Consider the following 21,859-nt stretch of genomic DNA (forward strand, 5'->3'; position numbering starts at 1 on the left):
TAACAAACAGGCTGAGGTGTGTTGAAAGCCTAAATGTATAAGTGAATTGTAAATATATAAGTGAATGGGTACGTGTTTGGAGCCTCTGGTCAGGAGTCTGCTGATGTCCCACGGTTCACAGTGATCTTCAATTAGTTACACTGGTTTTTCTTTATTTTATTTTTTATATATATTTTTTATTGAGAAACAATATCAAATACAAAACACAGGAAACACTGTCACGTACAAAGATGTGTGTAAAGATAAGTACAATTATTTAGTTATACTGTTGGAGTAAAACACATTTGCTTATTGGCAGGTCATAAGTAAGGGGTACAAAAAATCTCTGTGAGCAGGTCTATTATGTGTAAAGCTCAATTCGCAGGGTTTTGAAATTTGCAGTTTTCTTATGCAGTACAGCATGAGCCAGGAGATAATACAGCCATGTCTGTATTTTTACATAATATGGCTACAGGTAATGTGTATACAAATGTATTTCTTTGACATTTAAAGAGTCTCTGGATTTAAGCAGGTTGAGATCTTTTCCACAGAATTATGAAGGTCCTTGGGTGCAGTCTGCTGTCAGGTGAAATACAGGGTTTCCACAATTACTGCACTCTCACTTAATCTGTGCTGGATGAATTTCAAGGTTTTAAAATGACACTAACAGTATGACATTATTACCCCAGAACAGTTTGCATCCATCCACTACAGAATATTCAGAATATTATTTAGGTATTATGGGTATCCTGTAGGCTGCTAACAATCTGTGTAACTAAATAATAAGCCCCCAATTATTAAATAACCCCTTGGTCACCAGCAGAAAGCCACCTACCAAAAACAATATAACTAACAAATAGATGTGATGTGAGAAATTGTGCCTGCAGATCTTTGATCGTGTTATAAGATTATGGTTATGAAAACTGGACAATTTTAATTTTAGGAAGGAAGTTTATCAATTTCAAAATTACACAATGCAAACATAAGACTTCCTTTAAAAAAAAAAAGATATGACAAAGTATACAATTACACAGTGAATTTGGTTTTTAATAATTGAGCCAGGTTATCTTGAAAGTGCTGGTGAGAGTAGGGGCAGTGAGTTTTGTTTTTCCAGATAAGAGCTATTAACTGTCTTACAAATTCGGTTGGACAAATAAAGACTTGGGCGCATATTTAAGCCTTGACAATTCTTATGTCTTACAATTTTTGCGGTTTAAAGACAAATCCCTTCTTTTCGAAGGTAACTACAAAGCACTTCTCAATTCTTACAGACGACACCCAAACGCTGCTTGTTTGACAGATACACGCACTGACCTTGCAGCTACCAGAGAGCAATCAGTAGTGACCCTGACGCACGGCGTAAGTTAACTTCTGCAGCTAAGCGGAATTCTATTGGTGGAAAGGAGAGGCACTGTAGACCAATCACGTCGATTTTTGTTGAAACGTTAGAAATAACATTTCTGGTACCAACAAGCAGGAGTGCATTCGGTGAGTTTTGAGCTTTAATAAATAATCTACGCTTCGAGGTAATGTAATTGTATTTCCGTTTTAATTTCGGCGTCTCGGAGTTTCAACTGGGGGAGACGTTCGCCGTTCACTATGTCGAGGGAGCCGTTATCACCACCGAAGAAGCGCGCGCCGCCCTTCTTCGGCGGTTTCTCGACGCTCGTGCAGCTGTTGTCAAGTGTTTTAGAGCGACTCGACGCACAGCGGCTGCGCCTCGCAAGGATAATAATCACCAAAAAAACTGTCGGAATCCAAATTTAAATAATTTATACGGCTACACACCACCCCAGTTTGAGAAAAGAGTCACACTCTAAATGCTAGCTAGTTAGCAGTCTGCGTTAGCACTTTTGCTACTGCTGACACCGACGTTAGCTTGTTGGCTAACGCCGTTAGCACGGTGCAGCAGTGTCCGCCACAGGCGCTGACAGGACTGACCGAGCTGTGGGGTTTAGTTCTGCTTCCCCAGACTGTGCCACGGCCGGTGTCCATTACTTTAAGTGTGGTATGGCCTGTCGTTACAAAAACACCGGGACTGAAAAAGGTGTAGCTGTAGACCCTGTGGAGAAACTTGGTTAAACAGTCCGAACAGAGAAGAGCATAATGCGGTTTTGAGCAATTAAATCCCAAAACGTACAGGAGCAGGACTTGTAACACCCGTGTCAACTTGTAACACCCGTGTCAACTTGTAACACCCGTGTCAACTTGTAACACCCGTGTCAACTTGTAACACCCGTGTAAACAAGTGCAACCCCTTATGTTATAGAGCCTTGGGCCACAACGGTGTTGAGTTGTGAGTTTTTACTAGGGGTTATCACAACGTCTGCGGCATGAGGAAAACGTGAGATGTAGGACCACCTGAATACAGGCTGTCTCAATACTGTAGGCTCGCCTCAGATTGGAAAAAAATTGTAGTATTTAGATCTCCCCTGACTGTAGGTCTCCTTTGAAAATCAGTAGAGATCCGTATTTTGTCTTTCATGTTGAGATTTAGACATGATGAAGGGGAGAGGTACTTTTGGTCCTGGTACCTCAATGCAGGTTTTTGATTTAAAGTAATTTTAAAGATAGAAAGTAACTTAAAGACCTCAAGCTCACAAAATGTAAATCCCAAGGTAAATAGTTCCGTTCATACTTTAAGAAGATGAACATATTGTACAGTCATGGTCTGGTGGTAGGGAACTGGTCTTGTGACCGGAGGGTCGTGGGTTCGATTCCCTGAGCCTGAGGCCATGACTGAGGTGCCCTTGAGCAAGGCACCTAACCCCAACTGCTCCCCGGGTGCTGGGCTAGGGCTGCCTACCACTCTGGGCATGTATGCATCACAGCCCCCTAGTAATCACCTAGTGTGTGTTCTAATTGCACAGATGGGTAAATGCGGTGAAAAATCACAATTGACAATAAATATGGCACATTTTCATATTTCACATATTGGCTGGTGCAAATCTTGGCTATATCTCACTATACTGAAGAGGGCGCTGTTGCGTAGTTGAGAACAAGGTTTTAGGCTGCCTGAAGGAAATCGATTTTTTTTTTCGCTAATGATTTACTTCGTTTGTGCACTTACAGAACCATCAACTTTGTGTTTAATTAGTAGTTTTGCTGAGAAAGTCGCCAACGAAAGTCATTCAGTTAATCAGTATGTCACATACATGAAGCAGTTTGTTTTGTTCTTAGATGGGTTTGCAGAGTAATAAAGTAAACTTTGAAATTTATAATGTATGTTTGTATATAAATGCCTTATTCAAAACTATTAAAGAATTATAATGTGTCCAAAACGCATTTCTCTTGAAACTAGGTTTACAACTGTGCTTCAATTTTTATCACCTCCAGTTCTTTAACGGCAGTATTAAAACACTTACAGAATGAGTACACCTGAGGCTAGCGTTATAGTACATAGTGTGTGTATATTATATATTACATACAAACACAATCACCGATTGCAGAGTATGTACATGTTTGTATAGAAAAAATATATCTGATCAGAAGACGACGTGTCTTCTCCTAGCTGACCGATATATTGAGATACTTTATTTTATCCTGTGTCATCTCCAGCGCTCCAGCGCTCGTGCAGATGATGGAGAGCTCCTCGGTGTACATGTGTTTTCCCTGTTACCGCGAGTTCCCCACCCTGGAGGAAGTGCTCACCCATCAGCTGTCGTGCACGGCTGAGAGCAGCCCGGCCCTCACCACCACCACCACTCCTGTGGAGGCTGCGGCGCTAGCTGCCGGTCTCCCGCAGGTACGACCAGCCTTCTCTCTCTCTCTCTCTCTCTCACACACACACACACACACACACACACACAGACACCATAAATCACAATGACAAATTGGGTTTTTTTGTCTTTGCTTTTTATTCAAATACAATTCTATTGGGTAGTCTGTATAATATTGCATTAGACATTAGATTGCTTAATACCAGTCACAAAAGAGTTCCATAAAAGCATATCCAAATAACGATTAGGTGCGTAATCCCCTAAATTGCTACTTTTGTCTGGGGGTGTCCAGCGATTCCCAGGAAAGTTATGGCTGGTCGTTAGTCTGATCCTCGTCTTTTCCCGATGTCTGACTGTACTCGTTTGAACTCTGCTGCTGCAGTGCTGCAGTGCTTTGTAGCTTCAGGCAACATTTTTCCCCCCAGAGGTAATTGCATCCGATACCAGTGAAAGCCTCTGTTTAATTGAATCAGATTTTCTCTCCAAATAGTACTTGAACGCATAGCAGTAATTATCTGAATTAGGCTCGATATTGGAAGTGTGGCTTGTAAGCTGGAAGATTTCTGAGTTGTAAATTGAAATATAAAATAGCAATTCAGGGCTTTGTATACTTCAAATTTTCCTCTTCAAATTAGTAGAAAAATTACACCCTTGAAAATCCCCCTTTGTATCCTTACATGGACAAACATCTCAGAAAATTGTTTTCCCTAAATGAGTGACAATTAGTATCTGATCAGAGCAATTATTTGTTGGTCGTGTTTTTGTTTCTATTCAGCCATTTAAAAACTAGAGCACCCACCCCATCTGCTGTATGAATGGCACCATGGTGGTGTACAGCACCAGTGTGTAGCTGTGACTGTACTGCTTGGTCAGGTGACCACTTCCTCAGTGGTGATGGCAAAATAATACCCAGTCTGGGATATTCTAAGACTGTGAGAGATTGCCTAGCTGAAATGAAACAACATCATTTAAGGCATGATGCTAATTTAGAGTGATTTATCATTAAATTGGGATTAGCAATTTTACACATTTCAACAGTGGTCAGGGCAACATAAGTTGACCAGTAATGTATGCAATTACTGACACATCATGCGTGGCAACAGATACATTGTATCTCAGTCTTTAGTCACCATCTGTGTCATTTACAACATGCACAGCAGATGTGGCTGGTGCATATGTCGATATATTTTAAAAGTTTGAGCTTATTACTTCAAGGATAATCAGAAGCTTGTTTGGGAACTCGCATTCATCAGGTCGTAGGATGAAAAAGAAGCTTTTTTAAAAAACTTGTGGGCACAACACACGAACAGTGTTCGTCTTTATCAGAAACTGAGGCTGTCGCTGGCTTTTTCACTGGATTACCACAACACGCCCTGTCCACCCCCCCCCTCTACACGCCCTGTCCACCCCCGTCTGGCCCTTCTTAAAGACAGGGAGCAGCCAGCTGCGGTGAGTGTGTGGTGGCGGAGGCCGTGATCGAGCGCCCTTTGGGCGGGCGGCGACAATGCGCCACACACACCGGGAGCCTTTTCAGGCTGCTGTATTTGAGCGCTGCGGTGGCAGTGAGGAGAACGACGGTGTTTGAGGTTGGCCTTTAAACTGTGTCGGAATTAAAGTGAGCAGCACCTAGGCGCTCTCAGCGTGAAGAAATCCCTTCCGACAGGCACAAAGGAGTGATTTTCACCCTGGAGTGCACTAGGCGGGGCTTCGGTGCTCTTTACAGGGATAAGCCATAATGTTTTTTTTTTAGCATCACAATGTAATACAAAATGATATTATTTATTGGGAATGGTGTAGGGGGGTTGAAAAACAACTTGGGGGTTTTGAGAAGCCGTATTACTTTTCTGTTCTTAAATGTTCTTGAGTGTTCCGGTGACCATGGTTGTCTTGTAGGAAAGGGTTTTGGGAATTCGTAAAGTGTACACATCTAATGGTCCCCTGTGTCCTTTCGTTCTCTGTTCTGCAGTTGACGGCTCAGTCACTGTCTGCCGCTCAGGTGCAATGCCAGGTGGAGGCGGACCTGGCTCAGGTGGGGGCGGGCCTTATCCAGATGGAGGCGGGTCTTTCTCCCACACAGGACCAGAGGAAGGTCTTGCCCTCCTCCGACACCCCGCGTGTCCTCTACCAGTGCGCCGACTGCGAACTCCTCTTTGACGCGCTCTCCCTGTGGCAGCAGCACCGTAAGATGGGCTGCTGCCAGGAACCCGACCCGGGGGTGGAGCAAGAGGTGGTGCAGGAGATGGAGCAAGGGGCGGAGCACATGGAGACAGTCGCTGCACTGACGCTGCAGGCCCCCGCAGCCGAGGTGGAGCAAGGGGAGTGGGGCGAGTCAGAAGTGGGCGTGGACGCCTCCGTGGAGGCGCACGCACCGCTGATGGAGAAAGATCCAGAAGGCGTCATCACGGCCGACCCTTTGCTGCCGAGTTCGGCGGCTGACGGCGAGCTCGAGCGCGATCCCTCGGACGAGCAGAGCCCCCCGGTGAAGAGGCGCGGGCAGAAGAAGGCGAAGCTTCTCTCCAGCCTCCTGTGCATAGAGTGCGGCCAGTGCTTCTGCCTGGTGGCCGAGCTGATGGCGCACCGCAAGACGGCGCACGGCCTGCGGGACGCCATCCACCGCTGCGGCGTGTGCGGCGAGGGCTTCATCAACACCACCCTCTTCCTCTACCACCGCAAGCAGCACCGCGCCCAGGTGGAGGCCGGGCAGCGCGAGACGGCCTCGCCCGTGACCCAGCTCTCCACCGCCCTGCTGGAGGCCCCCGGGGAGGGCCTGCTGCTGCTCGCCACCGCCGGCGAAGGCCAGAGCCTGATGGAGCTCGCCGGCCTGGAGGCGCTGCCCGAGGTGGTGCCCGTCGCTCAGGTTGAGGTGGAGCTGGACGAGGCCCAGCAGGACGGGCAGGAAGTCGAGGAGGGCGTCGAGGTGGAGGTGGAGGGGGTGGAGAGCATGGAAGTGGAGAAGACCGAAGAGGTGGAGGCTCAGTGCGAGGAACGGACGGACGCCGAGGCGGAGCAGGAAGCGGGCGAAGACGAGCGGCTCGATGGTGGCGAGGAGGTGGGGCTGGAGCAGGTGGTGGCGCAGGTGGAGGCCCAAGTAGATGCCCTGGTGGAGGCGGAGGCGTCCGACACGGGCTCCTCCTCAAGCCCCAGTTTCCTTTGCAGTCAGTGCGGTTCCTCCTTCACAGCCGAGCTCGAGCTGGCACGGCACCGCACTACCGAGCACGGCCTGGCGGGGGCGCTGCACACATGCGAGGAGTGCGGGCAGGAGTTTATGAGCACTACTCAGTACCTGTACCACCGCAGACAGCACCGCGGTAACTCTTCCGCAGGGCTGCAGTCTTTCCCCTCAGCCAGGCTGAACTCCGCGCTCACCTCTCCGGCCAAACAGAGAGACATCATACTGCTAAGGCGAGCAGGTCAGTGCCTGTTTAATCCACACTCTCGGCACGCTTAAACCACCATGTCCGCTTTTTAAGAATTATGTTAGAATGTGAACCGTTGAAAATGGTTATTGGATTTTGAGAAATGGACAGAGATCATTGAATAAGATGTTATCTGGGAAAATGTAGCTCTGGTACACTGCACCCCCTTCAAAATGTAGATACATTACACTTCAGTATTTTACACTTCAGTATTTTACACTTCAGTTCAGTTATTTTCAAGTTGGACACCAGAGCTTTTAAAATGGCTGCTTATACCCTGTGTAAATCAAAGAAATAGGTTTGCTTCTTGATTTAGACTATAAATTGCTTGAAATTGCTAAAAGATTTCTATGAAGCGTATGTATACTGACTACAAACAAACCATGTTACATGAAAGCCTTGTCTGAGTCCACAAGTCTCTGAGTCTTCAACCTTCCACCTCAGAACCCGCGCGGGTGGTGACGTCGGCCGAGCCCTCGGCTCCGCCCCCTGACCCCGCGATGGAGGCCCCGGCCAAGCTGAGCCGTGACTGGTCACGCACTCCGCTCCCCCACGAGTGCCCGCACTGCGGGCGGGGCTTCACGCGTCGCGGTCTCCTGCGCGAGCACGTCTTCCAGCACACGGGCGAGAAGCTCTTCAGCTGCCACGTGTGCCACAAGAGCTTCCCGTCCCCCGCCAGCCTTCTGCGTCACGGCCTGACGCACGGCGGGGCGCGGGCCTTCTCCTGCCCCGTCTGCGCCCGCGCCTTCTACCAGGCCACCTCGCTCAAGCGCCACATGCTCACGCACGACGAGGGCACGTCGGAGAGGCGGGGCGGTGGGCGGGGCAAGGGGCGGGGCCACTCGCTGGGGGACGGCCGCTTGCACGTTTGCCCCGACTGCCCGGCCAGCTTCAAGCTGGACTCCCAGCTGCAGACCCACAGGTGCGTACACGGGGGGGGGGGGACAGGTACCTAAAACACGCCAAAGATCTTAGTTTACTAAAGATCTAAGACTAAAAACTAAGGTATGCTAACTATGTACAATTCTCCGCAATATTACATTGTCAGATGCTCCATCACACGCTTTACTTTGATTATCCAGTAAAGGAGTTTATAGTGAGCAACACTTCAGTCAGAGACTTTGACTTATGTGGACTAATGTTGTAACGCCCCTGTCTGTAGTCCAAATATTATAATAATAATAATAATAACATTTTATTTAGTAAGCGCCTTTCAATACACCCAAGGACACTGCACAATAAAAGCGAACAATAGAAGGAAAATATAAGAATGCTAAAATACTATTTTAACGTTAAAATACAATACAAAAATACAACAAAAAAAAAAACAATAAGGGCTCAGCCATAAGCCAACTGAAAAAGATGGGTTTTTAGATGTGCCTTGAATGTAGTGATAGATGGGCAAGCACGTAACTCAAGCGGCAGACTGTTCCATAACTTCGACCCAGCCACACTAAAGGCCCTATCACCAATAGTGCGCAACTTACTGGTAGGAACTTTGAGCAAGTGCAACTCTGACGAGCGCAAAGTGCGTACTGGAGAGTATGTTTGAAGGAGACTACTGAGGTAGGATGGTGCACAGCCATGCAGAGATTTAAACACCAGCACAATGACCTTGTACTGAATACGATACTGGACAGGGAGCCAGTGAAGATGTTCCAGAATGGGCGTAATGTGCTCCCAGGATCTGGTATGAGTCAAAACCCTCGCAGCTGAGTGGCACCTACTCTGACCAATCAATGAAGAATGACCAAACGAGAGCCTACTGACCAAACCGCTTCCTGTCCGCCCTCGTTACCAGGCATGATTTCATCAAACCGCACCACCAGGCTGTCGATCAGGCCTCGGGAGCCTTGGGCAGGCTGTGGTCGGTTATCCTGTGGTCTGGACGGGGGAGGCACCCGATGTGCTGGACGTGTGATCATGGTGTTTTTTCCGTCACGCGTGTTAAAAGCCCTCAGAGCACATTACTATACGCAGCACGAGCGAACGCTCAGATGTGCAGGATGTTCCCATGTGCAGTGAAGCATGATGGGGCCCAAACAAAGCAGAGAGGACGTTGGTCCTAATCGCATACGTAACGTATAAAAACAACAGCAGAGGTTTTTCATATCTGTATGAGACGATATCAGACGTCCAACAAATTGTGAATACTATTCTGTTCCCTGTGGGAAATGTCTGAAGTTTTAGTTGTGGTTAAAAAAAGAAACATGTCTGCCTGTCTGGAATATTGAGTCATCACCGTAAGGGTGAGATCCTGGGTGTCGGTGCTAACGGGAGGCCTGGGCTGACGCTACTACCCCTCTACCACTGTTATTTATCTCTAATAGTTCTTTGCTCCCTGTTCCACTTTTTAATGCGTGCTCCTTTTAAGAGAGATGACCGGGCTGCACCACACCTGGCCGTTCTGGTGGGGAGGGATCCGCTCTTTATAGAGACGGTTCACTTTCACTACAGATCAGAACCAAAATAAAGCGATTCGGTCATAAAACGCCACAGTAGAAGGTGGTCCCGCCCGTTATCACTGAGCAGCCCACGCTGTGTGACGTTCGCTTTGTTGGGTTTGGGGGTATTGATTGTGTTGAAAAACCCTCCAATGGCGGGAGGGCTCCCAGACTTGTTCAGACATGAAACTGCTGCTACAGTTATCGTCCGATTGACTTTATAGGGGCTGAGAACATCAAAAACATATTGTTTGTATTCTCAACTGCACTGTTGGAGAACTTGCAATTGAATTTTATGTAACACAATTTGTTTGTTAACATCCAAACAAGTCCTCCATTTTTATTGGGTTTGAAACTAAAATATTAGCAAACTGATACATTGGAACCCTTCTTAAAATCTGTTGTAATGCATTTAGAAAATTGAATTAATTGGTCGTGTTTGTGTAAGTAGAGTATTTTCTATTTCTGTACGTGTTTAAAGGTTGGTTAGACTGCATGTACACGGGGAATGGGTAAATAACGGTGATGAGTAAATAACGGTGATGTGGTAATGGTATGTGACAGAAAGCAACAGCACAATAATTTGCTTAATATTGTAACCGATTTAAATGATGGCAGTGTTCAATAATACGGTGCATCGACCCTCGTGCGTCTCACTATCATGGACGCTTGTGTTGCGTTTGCCTTCCAGGCTTCTGCACACCAGTCATCCGTTCCCGTGCAGCACGTGTGGCCAGGCATTCAAGCGGCGCAAAGAGCTCGACCTGCACTCCCTCATCCACCAAGGTCAGAGGTCAACCCGCGAGACACGCCTCTCAATGGGGCTTGGCTTTGCTCGCGAAGCCGCACGCGCGTGGACGCGCCCGTACACAAACGCACGCGTGAACACACACTGGGCGCAATAAATGTGTTCCAAGGGAAGAAACGCGTATGATCCTGTTTGGCTGGAGTCTCGGCCATATGTGTGCACGCTTGGTTGTTATGTGCGAGTCGCGTGTCTCTCACACACACACACACACACACACACACACACACACACACACACACACGCACGTGCACTTACTTGCATCTGCAGAATCATTAGATGAATGTGCTCTCATTGATCTTTTGCTCAGGCAGGAATAAACAGATGAGGTTAAAGGTCACATTGATTAGGTGCACGTATTGATAAGCCCAGCTGCTGATGAGTCACTTTAGAGTCTGTCTAATACCAGCCGCTCCTGTGTGTGTGAGGGGGGGGGGGGGGGGGGGGGGGGGGGGGGGGGTTTGTCTGGGTGTGTGTTTGGAAGAGGACGTGAGAAGATGGTGTTAATTGGTGTAAGGGGAGGTGAGAGGCAGCAGTCGGGTGGTGTAATGTGAGCCGGGCGGCCGGTTGGAGCTGTACGCGCCTGCAGGGCTGCAGCTGCAGCAGGGCCTGACCTGAGCGTGGCGTTCACCTCGCCTCACCTCTCCAGATAAGGCAGGGCGTTAGCGCCACCAGTCTACCCCTCCCCCCCCGGATCAGAGTGTCCCTCCCTCATCTCTTCCCATTTCCTAGATGAGAAGTGTTTTTGTGTTTGGTGTGTGTGGGTTTGTCCTCTTGATGAGGTGTGTAGGTGTGTTAACCCTCATGCCCTCCTCAAATTTTGCACCCTCTGGACACCTTCGTGGCAAAAATGTACACGCACCAAAAAACTGCTCTTAAATCATAATACATCAATATTTTATCTTGCTTTTTTTTTCATAAATCACTTAATCAATTTCAGACCTACTCAAAACTACCAAACATGAAATTATTTTCAGGATTTTAACCCTTTAAATGACAGTTAAATTATTTGAAGTATTGCAATTTTTTTGGAAAAAAAACACAAAAAATTGATTATTTTCCATAAAACAAACAGTAGACAGATGGGGCATTGGTGGTAATTAGAGTCTTAGATATGGCAAAGATTAGTAACAAAATTGTTTTGATTGCATTATTATTTTTTATGTAGTGCCAGATTTCATATTTTGCACCCTTTGGACACCTTTGTGGCAAAAATGTACATGCACAAAATCAGCAATAAAATCCTCATATGTCAACATTTTTTTTTTGCTTTTTTTTCATAAATCACTTAATCTACTTCAGCCCTGATCAAAATGATCAAATATTCAATCATTTCCAGAATTTTAACCTTTTAAATGACAGTTTAATTACATGAATGATTAATTATTTGTTTAAAAAACCCACAAAAATTGAATTATTTTCCATATAATAAATACTAGATGGATGGGACATTGGTGGAAATTAGAGTCTTGGATATATCAAAGATTAGCAAAAAAATAGATTTTATTGCATTATCAATTTTTATGTAGTGCCACATATTCCCTCTGAACACCTTCGTGGTCAAAAATGCCCCATTGACTTCCATTGAAACCACGTTTTTTGATCTCACTGCAGTTACAGTATAAAACCATGCATTTTGAAATGTCAGTATTTCATTTTGAAGAAAAGTAGTGAAATTTGACATTTTTACTATATTCCATTGGATTCAGCCATTTTTCCATTTTAGGCTGATGAATGAAATTCTTGTAATTTTGCCAGTTATATTATGGAGTCATGTGACTAACAGGGAAACCCCAAGTGTGTGTGTGTGTGTGTGTTCAGTTTAGAAAGAAAGAAGGAATTGAAGAAAGAAAGAACACTTTTGTTGTAATTGTTATTGCTGTCACAAATGTACAATGGAATTAGAACTCTGAATTTCACTATAACCTCTAACCATAACACAACAATACACACATATGGAACAAGAGGCAGCCATGTAAGGTGCCTGGAGAGCCTTTGCTCAAGGGCCCATAGTGGTCCTAATGAGGGTGGGGTACAGATGGGGGCTGACTTCTCTAACCTCTGGACCAACTTTGAGTTTAGCTACTAAAAGTTTAGTTTAGTTAATTTCAAGCAGACCAGCAGGCACTGCAGCATGTGACCTGGTGCTCTCTACAAATACACATGTTACACTTGGTGCAGGTGGTAGAGGACCTCTTCTTTAGGCCTGTGCACAACCAGCACACACCTCTCTTTCTGGTGGCAGTAGTGCCAATGGCTATATCAGTTGTTTCTGTATGAGAAGCAACAGGGGCCTGCAAATCCATCACCATGGCAGCAGCAGCTGCTGTACGTGGAGGGTGCCGTCTCCGCGCAATCTCTGAGGACACCATGGATTTCCCCAGCTCCTCTAAGAACAGCCTCCGTCTGTATGTTCTTTTCTGGTTTCACGAGGGATCCACAGAAGTGAACAGCACAAAAGCATTGAAGGCAGAGATATCGATGCAATTAAAGAAGAGGACAAGAGGTCACCGGGCGGTCCGCCTCCTACAGCTGTAGGAGGTGGACCGCCCGGTGGCCTCTTGTCCTCTTCTTTATATATACTGATATATAACTGATAATTGGCACTACTGCCACCAGAAAGAGAGGTGTGTGCTGGTTGTGCACAGGCCTAAAGAAGAGGTCCTCTACCACCTGCACCAAGTGTAACATGTGTATTTGTAGAGAGCACCAGGTCACATGCTGCAGTGCCTGCTGGTCTGCTTGAAATTAACTAAACTAAACTTTTAGTAGCTAAACTCAAAGTTGGTCCAGATGTTAGAGAAGTCAGCCCCCATCTGTACCCCACCCTCATTAGGACCACTATGGGCCCTTGAGCAAAGGCTCTCCAGGCACCTTACATGGCTGCCTCTTGTTCCATATGTGTGTATTGTTGTGTTATGGTTAGGGGTTATAGTGAAATTCAGAGTTCTAATTCCATTGTACATTTGTGACAGCAATAACAATTACAACAAAAGTGTTCTTTCTTTCTTCAATTCCTTCTTTCTTTCTAAACTGAACACGCACACACACACACACGCACACACACACCTGGGGGATGGTCTGGCTGCCGGTGGATGTGCTGATACCGGGGTTCACCTGGGGAGTAACACTGCAGTCGGAGCCTACAATACCAGCATCACTGCTCCAACACGGAATGAAAGCCTGGCATTCATCAACAGACATTTACAGTGACAATATCAAAACCCAGAACTTTCAATTCTACCTTTTACCTAGTCTGATTGTGTGAATTATGTGTGACTTGTGTATTTGTGTGTTAACGGGCCGCCCAATGGAGGATGGGTTCCCTTTTGAGTCTTGGTTCTCCCGAGGTTTCTTCCTATTCCCCACCATCATAGGGAGTTTTTCCTCGCCACTGTCGCCTTTGGCTTGCTCATTAGGGTTCTGGACCCATAGTATTGTTAACCTTGTAAATCCTGTAAAGCTGCTTTGCGACAACTTGAGTTGTTAAAAGCGCTATACAAATAAACTTTGACTTGACTTGACACACACACACACACACACACACACACACACTTGGGGTTTCCCTGTTAGTCACATGACTCCATAATATAACTGGCAAAATTACAAGAATTTCATTCATCAGCCTAAAATGGAAAAATGGCTGAATCCAATGGAATATAGTAAAAATGTCAAATTTCACTACTTTTCTTCAAAATGAAATACTGACATTTCAAAATGCATGGTTTTATACTATAACTGCAGTGAGATCAAAAAACGTGGTTTCAATGGAAGTCAATGGGGCATTTTTGACCACGAAGGTGTTCAGAGGGAATATGTGGCACTACATAAAAATTGATAATGCAATAAAATCTATTTTTTTGCTAATCTTTGATATATCCAAGACTCTAATTTCCACCAATGTCCCATCCATCTAGTATTTATTATATGGAAAATAATTCAATTTTTGTGGGTTTTTTAAACAAATAATTAATCATTCATGTAATTAAACTGTCATTTAAAAGGTTAAAATTCTGGAAATGATTGAATATTTGATCATTTTGATCAGGGCTGAAGTAGATTAAGTGATTTATGAAAAAAAAGCAAAAAAAAAATGTTGACATATGAGGATTTTATTGCTGATTTTGTGCATGTACATTTTTGCCACAAAGGTGTCCAAAGGGTGCAAAATATGAAATCTGGCACTACATAAAAAATAATAATGCAATCAAAACAATTTTGTTACTAATCTTTGCCATATCTAAGACTCTAATTACCACCAATGCCCCATCTGTCTACTGTTTGTTTTATGGAAAATAATCAATTTTTTGTGTTTTTTTCCAAAAAAATTGCAATACTTCAAATAATTTAACTGTCATTTAAAGGGTTAAAATCCTGAAAATAATTTCATGTTTGGTAGTTTTGAGTAGGTCTGAAATTGATTAAGTGATTTATGAAAAAAAAAGCAAGATAAAATATTGATGTATTATGATTTAAGAGCAGTTTTTTGGTGCGTGTACATTTTTGCCACGAAGGTGTCCAGAGGGTGCAAAATGCATCGAGCAAGTATGGATGACGTGTAAGAGTAAAAAATATTAGATTTCAAAAATTTTATAAAAAAGTAGATTTTCTGCAAAAATTCATACCACTTGCTGCAACATAGTCAAAATGATAATTAAATGAAAAAAAAAATTTGAAAAAAATGTACAAAAATGCCCGAGGAGGGCATGAGGGTTAATGGTTGTAGTGCTGTAGCGCACTCGCGCCGTCCCTAAATAAGTGATCTGTGATGTGCACGTGTGCATATCTGTCGTATTTGTGCACGTCTGTGTGCCTGTGCTCTCATGGGACATGTAGATGTTTAGAACGTGTGTGTGTGTGTGTGTGTGTTTTAACACCCTACCTCCTCCCCTCCTCCCCCCGCAGACAAGGAGCCCAAGTCGTGCCCCCAGTGCGGCTCCCAGTTCCTGAACCAGGCCGTGCTGGACCTCCACCTGCAGCGCTGCACGGGCGAACCTCCGCCCCAACGCCGCCGCTACAAGGGCCACGGGCGGGGCCGCGTGGGCGGGCAGCTGGAGTGCGACATGTGCGGCCACCGCTGCGTGACCCAGGACGGCCTGGACCTGCACCGCCTCTCGCACACGGGCCAGACGCCCCTGCGCTGCCCGCTCACGCCCTGCAGGAGGCGCTTCGCCTCCAGCTCGGCGCTGGCCGAGCACGTCCTGTCGCACTGCCGCGGCGCCCTGGGCAAGCGCAGCGCCCCCCGCCGCTACGCCTGCGAGTACTGCGCCAAGGAGTTCGCCTACGCCTCCACCTTCGCCGTGCACATGCGCACGCACACCGACGAGCGGCCTTTTGAGGTGAGCCTAAGCCCCGCCCCGTTTCTGTGGACTCTCCTGGTGTCTTGTGTCATGTGTACAATTAAAAGCTGCGAGATCGCAAGAACCCCAGAGCGCACGTCGGATATTAAAACATTTATGTAGTTTCATTTACAATCTTGTTTGTAGTTTCCACTGTCCTTTTAAGAGGAAAATCTCATGTATTTTAATGATTGGGCTTATTCATGTGCAAATTTCATACAGCTGTAAAATGCAGTAGATCAAGAAATGAACATCTGCCTAATACAGTAAAAGATTTATTGCACTACAACAGTGTTAGTTACAAAGTCTGCCTTTAATTGATTTACCAAAACTATTTAAAAAGTCGTTTTCCAGCAACGAGAATCCGGCACCAATTCCGGTTTGCGCTACTGAGAACCTCGTTGCTATTCAGATAACTAGCCTGAGTTTGCACCGGTTTTTATTGGAAACCAAGTAACCAGGTGATTCCCTGCGAGCGTTTCTGGGCTCTTTGGACAGAGATGATGAAGGGTCACAGCTTCCAGCATCGCGGCAGCACCGCAGTCATCCTCCTGGCCCGTAACTCGGCACACAATCAGGCACAACATAACGCGTTGGCAAACGTCCCCGTTCAGCGCCGCTGCGCTACAACTCCCCCCGTGTTGTCGTGCGTCGAAGATCCCACGATTCCTCGGTTCCAGCTGGGAACCCAATTTAGCATTCCAGAATCTCTTTATTTAGGTGGAAACTCATCAAACCGTTCAAAATTAGGTTTATTAAACTGGAGCGGTTCCAGTTTCTCATTGGTGGAGAAGGGCTAACTGTTGCCCGGCTGTTGGTGCCACCTACCTCTGGCTTTGCAGGTCTTTGCGTCTTGTGTGTTGTGAATAAGGCGTAATTTACATTGTGCAGAAAATGCATTTTGGGTAGGCTTCACGAAAGTCTGAGGGTTATGTGATTACATGAGGCAACTTTCTGCAATCTTACCCCAAATGAGCTACCATTCACTCTGCTGCACTGTCTGACATTACAAGTCTTTCTGTGTATGTCGAGAGGATTATTATATCAGATCAAGCAAATGATTCATATTAAATTGATACAGTTCTTTAGTTTGCTGCCTAATTTCCGCAAGAGTCCATTAGTCTAACTCGATTCTTCTTCCCGTGGTCATTAATTGACATCAAATTTGTTCTCATAAAATGTCTAAAAGCACAAGCCTTTGATTTCCAGCGAAGCGGTAGCGATTCACATTAGGATATCAATCACAGCACGGAGGACACATTATTTTTGTGAGTGGCACTGTGCTGCCATTGAACATCTGATGTTATCCAACAAATATAATTTCTTGAAATACCTTCCATTGGATGTTTATCGGGTCAGTTTCCTTTCCGCTGCCCTCCGACTGCTCCGCTCTGTCTGTCGGACTGGGTCGCTCTGTCTGTCGGACTGGGTCGCTCTGGCAGAGGGCGACACTCGCTCTCTGGCACTAGTTCAGGGCGTCATCTGTCTCACCTCCCAGACATGGAGTCACCACCTCCTACCTGTGGAGTGGCAGCATGGTGCAAAAATCACCGTTGTTTTTTTTTTTTTTCTTTTCTTGGAACATTTACTGAGCTACGTCTGGGACAGTCGCAGCTTTGAGGCTCTTTGCAATGTAGTTAATTTGGCCCTCACTGGGGCCAAAAAATGAACTCATTTTGCAAATAATATGACTCAATTCTGACATCGACATTTTTCAAAGGCAGTACAGCACTAAGTACTAAGTGCCAACTGCTAAGTCTACTCAGATGCAAAATCCTTGTTTGTTCTCTTTCTCTCCTGCCCTCTCTTTCTTTCCCCTCCCTCTCTCCTTTTTCTTTCTTTTTGCACCCCGTTTTGTCCCTTTGCTTGTCACGCTTAATACATTTCCACTCAAAGCAGTGCATTGTGAAAGCATCCGTCTACATCATATTTGTTATATTCCATTAGTAAAGACCATTTGAGATTTTTAAAAGAAACATCAATGAGACGTGACAAATTGTGAATGTACTTAGTCTACAGTAAAGTCTCTCTCGCTCTCTCTCTCTCTCTCTCTCTCTCTCTCTCTCTCTCTCTCTCTCTCTCTCTCTCTCTCTCTCTCTCTCTCTCTCTCTCTCTCTCTCTCTCTCCCTCCCTCCCTCCCTCCCTCCTTTGTTCTATAGTGCACACAGTGCGGGAAGCGTTTCCGCCAGCTCCCGCACCTGCAGGATCACGAGCGCATCCACAGCGGCGAGCGCCCCTTCGCCTGCTGGGTGTGTGGCAAGAGCTTCAGCGTGGCGGCCCGTCTGACGGAGCACGCGCGCGTCCACAGCGGCGAGCGCCCCTACGCCTGCCCCCCGCTGCCCCACCGCCTTCCGCTCCCGCCCCAACCTGGACAAGCACATGCGCCAGCACGCCGGCGAGCCCGTCGCCATGCCGCCCGTCGCCGACGACGACAGCGCCGCCGTGCAGACCATCCTGCTGGTGCAGGAGGCGGCCTCGCCGTCGTTGGGCTCCGCCCACGCGATGCCTCTGCTCCACGACGGCACGGTGGTTACCGAGCAGCACGCCCCCTCCGTGGTCTTCCTCCATCCCGGGGTCGGCATGCCAACTGTAGCCATGCCAGCTATATCGCTGGTTGAGGGTCAGGAGGTCCCGCACACCATTGAGTTCATCATAGAGGAGACTGTGTAGAGAGGGAGGGAGGGAGGGAGGGAGAGGGGGATGGGAAGTGGCAAATGGAGATGGGAGAAAGAGACAGTGAGAGATGGAGCAATTTGCAAAAAAAGGGGTGAGGATGGCCTCGGAGATAGCTTAAGGTTAGCAAGCCAAGATAAAGAAGAGACAGAGGGAGACAATGAGCTGAACTCAAAGCCTTACAGGAGCGTGTGTGAGTCTAAGTGTAAAAAGTAGTGAGATAAAGTGTGATGGGTGGTGCTTAATTTAAGACGCGGTGCAGACCTAGTTACTTTTTTGGTCTTTACTGGCAATAGTGGACAAGGACACATCAACTACTTTGAAATAAAAAGGAGATAAAATCAGAAATATAGTGGTGTTTAAGAGCAGTGTATATACTTTTGGCATTTCTGTTCTCACTTCAGATTTCGTTTCTTTTTGGCATGTGTGGCTCATAACATTTGTAGTGTGTTTTTAATAAAAATGACTTTCGCAGTTTGTCTTTTTGCTTTCTTAAACACACCCATTAACACTCTCGTGTGATCAGATACTGTTCATGTGTCCTTTACTGGCGTCCTTAACATGAAATGTTCTTTTTTTTATTGAACGTCAATTTGCTTTCAGGGTACTTTCTACAAAACCAACATTAAAGATAGACACAAAGTCCTTTTAGACAACAAAGTCCTTTTAGACAACATTTTTAAGCATTTCATTCATTCATTACCTCAGGAGGTGGGGGAAAGCAATCTCGTATAACTTTTGTAAATATCAGAAATGGACCAAACGATGCTGTAAGCTACATTTAAATCGATGTTCCGTCCCGAGGCGCGAAACGCCTGCACCCTGACGTCACCGGGGTGTTTATCCTCAAAGGTGGTACTTTAATATCAGAACTTCTATTAATACATGACCATGAGATGACCATGAAGCGGTGCTGAGGTAGCTGCAAACCTGCTGACCCAACACTACGCTCGCGCACTACTGCACGCGTCCAGGTGTGTGGCTGCGCGTGGGGGGTGTGTGTGATGGATGCGTTATTTTAATGGCTGCGTGCCACTAAGTTCTCATGCCTCACGCTACCACTTGTCTCGTGTTTTGTAAGCGTATATTCAATTAGATGGCAGTTAAGCGAACACTTCACTGAGGGATTCAGCGTCAGAATCGGGTCCAGAGTGCCGCTGTGATGATTGTGCGCGCGCGCACGAGCCCAAGAGACGGCTGTTTGACCATTAGAACAACACCGCATCAAGTTGCTCTGGCTGTACAAATGTTTAACTTTTTATGGCACTGAGTCAGTCAGCTTTTCTGTCTCTGTCTTTCTCTTTATCTCTTTTTCTTTATTTTGCCTCTCTCTCTCTCTCTCTGCAGTATGTTTCTCCCTTTGCTGAGGTGGCTGTACCTGCTATGACTTTGACAAAGTGTTACCCCTTGTGTACTGGCCGCCTGTATATGTGTGTATATGCTACATCCTCACGGCAGTACGCGTGAGCGCCGCGGCTCACATGTCGCACGCGTGTATTCCGTATCTCGGTACGAATGTTTCCTACTGTAAACGCTGACTACAGTGTGGGCTTGTTTGCTGGTGTAATGAATGAGATGAGAGTCATTCACGTTTCACCCCTGAGCAGTGATGGAATGCGCGAGGCGCGCGTGTCTGCGGGAGTGTGCGCGTGAGTCCCGTTGACGTGTTTGCCACGCTTGCCTGGCCTGGCTCGCCATTTCCCTCGCTCGCTCCCTGGCATTCGCGCACCCCTCATCCTCTCCTGGTTTGTTCACCTTGGTTCTTCCCCTGTGCATTTCCTCTCCTCTTTTCCTTGTCCCCCCTCCCTCTCTCTCTTCCTCCCTCCCTCTCTCCACCCCCCCCCCCCCCTCTCATTGATAGTAGAGGCGATGTGACCGGAATACTGAGTAGCTAATCATTATTCCACTAGTGAGCCACAGTGCACAAACTGAATGGCAATTTTGCTGTCCTCTCTCTCTCTCTCTCTCTCTCTCTCTCTCTCTCTCTCTCTCTCTCACCTCCCCTCCCACTTCTGCTCTCTATCCCCATCCCTCTCTCTCTTCTTCTCTTCCTTTCTCCTGCCCCCTCTCCCTCCTCCCTTTCTTCCCCTCCTCCTTTTCCTCTGTCCCTCTCCCTCCCTCGCCTCCATCCACAGTTCCCTCCACTCATCCCCTCCTCTCTCCCATGGCATCACTCCATCTCTCGCTTTCCTCTCAGGTTTCCGTGTTGTCTTGGCAAAGGTTAACATTAAAACCTCAAAGACAGCGGGATTACGGGAACATACAGACACCGCCACGGTTATTAGACCTGTGCGTAGAAAGTAGGCCTTTCAAACACTCGTGTCCTCACACTGGGCTTTTATGTCTGAGCGTGTTCGAGTGTTACTGTGTCAGTCTGAGGATCGTGTGTGTGTGTGTGTGTGTGTGTGTGTGTGTGTGTGTGTGTGTGTGTGTGTGTGTGTGTGTGTGTGTGTGGGGTGTAAAAGGGAATTCTGTGTTGATGCAGCTTCAGTGCCAAGCTGAGGTAGAGAAACAACTGTTGGCTGAATACTGAAACACTGAGGGGAGAGATGAGAGGAAAGCATGATGAGAGAGAGAGAGAGAGAGAGAGAGAGAGAGAGAGAGAGAGAGGCACTGAGGACAACTACCGCATGACAACAGGTGTAAATAACGACAGTAATTAAAAAGACACGTGTTCAAGGGTACGTGTGCACATTTATTGCCTATTTCAAGGTTATTACAATAGTGCTGTGAAAACATAACAGGGAGAACACGAAGAAAAACAGCAAAGTAATAGAGTAACGTGCCTGAATGAAATAAATATGAGAAACCGGAATTTAGATGCATACGCTATTTTTGTTTATAAACATTTGAATTGTTTTGCACATGATTTCACGAGGTTCACTAGGTTCCTGTTGCATTGCCCGTCGTTCGTTAGGACTAAGTAATCTACTGAAGGTGATCTGTCCAGCACCAGACAGGACAAACGGACGTCTGCTCTACTGTGTCACTGCGTAAACGACATGGTCTGCTGTTACTGCAACCCACTGGAGCCGTGTGTGTGTGTTTGTGTGTGTGTGTGTTTGTGCGCAGAGCATCGGCGTGTGAGGCTGGTGCCGTAATGGTGTTTGTCAGCCTGGACACATAGCCGTGTCCGTGCATGTCACGCTAGTTTCCACATGCAAGACTGAGCATACGTGTTAATAGGTGCACGTGTGATACTGCGCTCTGACCATGTCCCCCCCCCCCCCTCCCCCATTTCACTTATTATTTGAATGCTTTTCTCCACGGTGGAGAATGGGAGGGGCGGGGGGGGGGGGGGGTGCTGCTCGCCTTTGAGGAATCGGCGAGAGAAGGGGAGAGAGATGGAGAGAGGAGGGAGAAAAAGACGAGTGTTTTTCTGTAGGAGGGAGCGGAGCGAGCAGGAACGTGAGCTGATTGGACTAGAGCAAGAGCAGAGGAGGTATGGGGGATACAATGAGCTGAGAGAGAGAGAGAGAAGGAG

At 46.6% G+C, this 21,859-nt stretch overlaps 1 protein-coding gene across 1 annotated transcript; it reads left to right on the forward strand.

The window, feature by feature from the left end:
* The first annotated feature begins 1,485 nt into the window (after positions 1–1,485).
* znf574 (zinc finger protein 574) lies at positions 1,486–18,389 on the forward strand. The gene is given in 8 exon segments (XM_076991168.1): positions 1,486–3,121; positions 3,538–3,724; positions 5,665–7,108; positions 7,559–8,036; positions 10,250–10,344; positions 15,269–15,702; positions 17,862–18,032; positions 18,034–18,389. Coding segments are annotated over 8 exon segments (3,246 nt in total). The 5' UTR covers positions 1,486–3,023; the 3' UTR covers positions 18,373–18,389.
* Positions 18,390–21,859: the final 3,470 nt, after the last annotated feature.

The sequence above is a fragment of the Brachyhypopomus gauderio genome, unplaced genomic scaffold (genome assembly GCF_052324685.1).
Source record: "Brachyhypopomus gauderio isolate BG-103 unplaced genomic scaffold, BGAUD_0.2 sc81, whole genome shotgun sequence".
NCBI lineage: Eukaryota > Metazoa > Chordata > Actinopteri > Gymnotiformes > Hypopomidae > Brachyhypopomus > Brachyhypopomus gauderio.